The sequence below is a fragment of the Gekko japonicus genome, unplaced genomic scaffold (assembly GCF_001447785.1).
Source record: "Gekko japonicus isolate JY-2015 unplaced genomic scaffold, Gekko_japonicus_V1.1 scaffold427, whole genome shotgun sequence".
NCBI classification, from domain to species: domain Eukaryota; kingdom Metazoa; phylum Chordata; class Lepidosauria; order Squamata; family Gekkonidae; genus Gekko; species Gekko japonicus.
In genome coordinates this window covers 947,931-952,681 of record NW_015163101.1, presented here as the reverse complement: position 1 = coordinate 952,681, position 4,751 = coordinate 947,931, and the positions used below count along the sequence as shown (strand labels likewise).

The 4,751-nt window shown below is 47.8% G+C and overlaps 1 protein-coding gene across 1 annotated transcript in view; it reads left to right on the top strand.

Annotated features, from left to right (window-relative positions):
• ADAMTSL2 (ADAMTS like 2) overlaps positions 1-4,751 on the top strand; it is a 92,410-nt gene that overhangs the window by 81,287 nt on the left and 6,372 nt on the right. The window contains exons 16-17 of the mRNA XM_015406737.1: positions 1,497-1,673; positions 4,393-4,537. Coding sequence (XP_015262223.1) covers positions 1,497-1,673; positions 4,393-4,537 — 322 coding nt within the window. The remainder of the gene's footprint in view (positions 1-1,496; positions 1,674-4,392; positions 4,538-4,751) is intronic.

Sequence of the window (4,751 nt, the reverse complement as noted above, 5' to 3'; positions counted from 1 at the left end):
CGGGAAGCTGCTTGGCCCTCGCTGTTCCCCCCCCAACCGGGCACTGAAGCGAGGGACGAGCGGCAAGCCGCTCGTCCCTCGCTATTTCCCTCCCCCCCCAAGTCGGCACTGAAGCCGGCACTGAAACTCCCTCAACCCGGAGTTTGCAGAGCGTTCCGTGCGCATGCACACGGAACGCTCTGGCACTTTCAGCGGGATTTAAACATCCCCCCAATTTTTTTTCAATATTTAGGATTTTTGTGCACACGTGGAGACTGCCCCACGTGTGCACAAACCTCTCCCTCCCCCCCAAGTGCCCCCGATGTCCGGATTTAGATATCCGCACATCAGGGGCCACTTCACTATTAGATATATAGATGTGTGTATCTGCTCATTCTGCATAGTGCATTCTGCTGGGGAAACGAGGGGTGCAGGGACCTTTTCATGCGCTCCTGTCCCCACTGTGTTCTGTTTGGGGAGGGAGAGAAGCTGATAAAGCACAAACACAGAGAGAGAGAGAGAGAGAGAGAGAGAGAGAGAGAGAGAGAGAGAGAGAGAGAGAGAGAGATGTTCTAAACCAAAACTCAGTTTATTCCATTACACACTCTTAAGTCAGAAAACACTTTTGTAGCATTTCAGCATTCAACATAGAATATTTCAACACAACCCCAATACATAAACAGTGCACTTGTGATTGTATAAAGGATATCCTTGGTTGCACTGCCAAGACCCATAACAGAAGGGTTGTTGGCCAGAACAGCAAGGAACAAAACTAAATCCAGACATTAAGAACCCTTTTCCAAACAAAGGGGCTAATTTAACTGTCAGTCAAGTCTGTGGCAAGCATTTGACATACATCCGATGTATACAACAAAGTCAGCCCCTTTCTTTCGATCTCTGGGGTCAGGAAACTCAACAGAAACTGGGTTAAGCTAGGTTGACTCAGAGAGTCCCAGGAAGCTAGGTTTGGGTACTCTTATCTATTTAGAATCTGATAGTGACTCCTGACCTCTGCAAAGTATAAACATTCCCAGAAGGCAAAAGTCATGTGAGGCAAAAAGGCATGTATGGAGATATCTGTACCTGATGGCCACAGCACTTAGAGTCCTGAAGCCTCCAGGGAAACAGAACCACGGATTCAACTATAGAGGCCAATTACTATAGAAATTAAAGTCACATAGGTTTATCAGAGGACTGAGGCTCACTCCAGGCCCTAATTCCGTGACACATTCTGCTTCTCCCAGTCGTGGGAGTTCCCCAGGGCGTTGGAGTTCCCAGCCCATTGGGGATTCAGATTAGGAAAGGTTCCGTTGACACATTCTCAAGCTTATCTCTGCAGCCCCGGAGCATAAGAAACCTGAATTGTTATTTTTTTTAAAAAAAGCTAAAATTCAAAGGGCAAGGATTCCTGCAGTACACACAGCCTTGGATGCAAAAGAAGTAGTGGATAGGGCACGTTGCCCTTCTGAAGGTGGGTAGATTCTCTCATGATTTCCATTTGGCCTTTACCCTGACAGTGCAACACCACGTGTGGTCGTGGGGTGAAGAAACGGATTGTGCTTTGCCTGGAGATCGTCACTGGGAAGATCAAAACCCGCAGCCCAAGTGAATGTGATGTCACCAAGAAACCCTCTGAGGAAACCACCTGCTTTGAACGCCCTTGTTTCAAGTGGTACACAACCCCTTGGTCTGAGGTGAGGGGTGTGGAATACATGTACAAACAAGTCCAATAGTGAATGGTGTCAGTTATGCTGCCATTGTGGCTGGTGGAGGGGGAGGTGGTTGATTTGTGTCTTCTTTCAGGTCTGGTATGTGTGGTTTCGATTCTCAGTGGTCCTTTTATTGCTGTTTGACCTCGGTGTCTGCTGCACTGCTTTCCCTTGGAATGTGAACCCGTTAGTTTTAGGCTCACAAAGGCTTCTTCCCTGATTGGCTTTGAACCATCAGGAGACCCTGCTTTGAACCAGGTATAATTGACCCTTTCCCGCTTTTTGACTTAGTTCTGACACTGAATGTGTAGGGATGACTTGCCTTTACTGGAACGATAAAGTGAAACTTCATTGAAAGCCTGTTGTTGATTCCTGATTGCTGCAAGACTCTGACATGTATATGGGTGACTGCAGTTCAAGGTCTACATCAGCAATGAACACAGTATGCAGCTCTGGACAGTGCCCATCATAGTAGATTTATTTTATTTTATTTATTCATTTATTTATTTATTTATTTATTATTCACATTTCTATCCCGCCCTCCCCGGAGGCTCAGGGTGGCTTACAGGGCGTATCGCCAGATAAAACAATAAAACAATACCAAATAGTAAAATACATCACCATTAAACCAATTTTGGTGCTCCTCTCAGTCAATTCCCAAATTCCAAATTACACTTTCTAAAAGCAAGATGGCCACCCCCTACACCTCCCGTTCTCGCCCATAGTGCAGCGATTATGGGGTATTGATGGAACGTGCCCCCTCCTGATGTCCATATATGGGGTGTTGATGGTAGACTAGTGCGTTGGTAGTGCACTAGTGATGGACTAGTGGTGGCGGCTCCTATTCAAAAGCCTGGCGGAAGAGCTCCGTCTTGCAGGCTCTGCGGAACTGTGCTAGGTCCCGCAGAGCCCTGATCTCCTCTGGGAGCTCATTCCACCAGATAGGAGCCGCCACCGAGAACGCCCTATTCCTGGTCATGGTAAGTTTGATAGCCCGGGGCCCTGGAACATCTAATAGATGTTGGGTCCCCGACCGTAGTGCCCTTGGGGGAACATGTGGGGCAAGGCGGTCCCTTAGGTAATCAATTAATTAAAAAGGTTCCCTGGATTCTCTTCCATATTAGTGAAACTTCAGGGCTTATTGAGATGCTGAAGCAAATATGTGAACTTCCAATTTAATTTTGCTAGGAGGAAAAGCCATTGTCAGTATTTCCAAATTCCCTATAAAACAGTAGCATACCGCAACAGAAACCACCTCCCTCAATAGCTGTCCTTTAAGCTGCGTGTGTGTGTAACGTTGCAGCTGCTGTAAGAGTATAGCAACTTCTCAATGGGTTTTCAAGGCCAGATATGAAAAGAAGTGGTTTGCCATTGCCTGCCTTTGTGTAGTGACCTGGGCTTCCGTGATGTCTCCCTGCCAAATACTGACCAGGCCCATCTTGCTTAGCCTCCACAATCGGGCTAGCATGGGGCCGTCCAGGTCAGGGCTTACTCCATCTCCTGTTAAACTTTTGCCTCCCTTCATTCAAATTTATCCTAGCCAATAAAATCACTGGGATCTGTAGCTGACTGACCTACTGCCTAAAGCCTTGAGTGGCGTCCCTTTCTTGATGCTTGAAGATTCTCACCCCGCCCTCCTTACTGGGCGTGGTCACTGCCCTTCCCGGGCCAAACGGTGAGAGGAAGAAGCCCTCCCTCCCTCCCCAGACTTCCCACTCGTGCCCCTGGCGTCCTCACGAGCAGGGCCAGTCCTGATTACATCTTGGCAAGTGGCGTTCTGCTCCAAGCCTTGGCACTGACGGGCCCAATGCCTCGGCCAGGCCAGCTGGTGCAGCCTGGGCCCTGCGAGTTCCGAAGGGGAGGAGTTCCTTCTTCACGCTCTTCCCCAAAAGGGTGATTGACGCACCTTCACCGAGCTGGGCCTCCTTCTCTGCCTCCAACTCTGGAATGCAGGAAACATCCTCTTCTCTCTTAGAAAGGAAACACGTTGTGCTCCTCAAAGTCTCTTCAAATTTTCTTCTGTGGCTTTTGACAGTGGATGTTAATAGAATTCTTGGTATACTCTCTGGAGATGGATGATTTCATGTTTTATGGCTGACAGGACCTTATTGTGAGTCTGTTTCAAGAGGCAGTGGCTCCCCAAGACCTCAGGCGGAAAACAGTTTCCCTCCCTCTGGCTACCCTTTAAAAAAATGAAAATATTAACGTTTTGCTCATAAGGAATCCAAATTCAACTCCACATTCATCTTAAAATGGCAAATTTTAGAAATTGTATGAAATTGACAGCATTTCTCTTATAATGTAAAATTCTGCAAGTTTTGCATCCGTTACTCTGCCCTTGTTCATTAGCACCCACCTCCCTATTCTTCTTCGACAGCCTCTTGGGCCCTTGCAATTTTGGCAGGGTTCACCCACCTGCTTTTGAGCTCATCTGACAGCCTAAGGGCTAGAAACTTGCTTTTCAAAGCAGACGAGAGCTGCCCTCCCTCCGCATCAGGGCACGCCCAGCGCCCTGGACAGCAGCTGGATTTCACTTGCAAAATGTCAGTTAAAATGTGAAGTTTCGTTGAATTATGAACATTCTGCAAATATTCATTTCCTATCTAAGTAATAGAGCAGCCTGACAGTTTCTGGCCTTGATCTGATTGTTCCCTTGTCTCTGCCAAAAATAAAAAAAAATCTTCTCTGCTTTTCACCTGCTCAGTGTACCAAGACATGCGGCATTGGTGTGAGGATGCGAGACGTCAAGTGCTACCAAGGGAAAGATCTGGTCCGGGGCTGTGACCCTCTCGTAAAACCTGTTGGCAAACAGACCTGTGACCTTCAGCCCTGTCCCACTGAACCGCCAGGTAAGGGGGGAGAGTGGTTGGCCAGGTCGGGGCTGGGAGAAATACCCGCTGCAGCTTCCAGAAAGCACCAGGATGACACTTGAAGCAGCGAAGGTTCTAGGACTGCCCCCTAATTGGCCAGGCTTTCATTAGTCTGATTTTGCTTGGATAACTCTCTCAAGCAGGAACTTCCAAATTCAAACTTTAGGGGTGTTTGTAGCCACCTTGAAAAAAA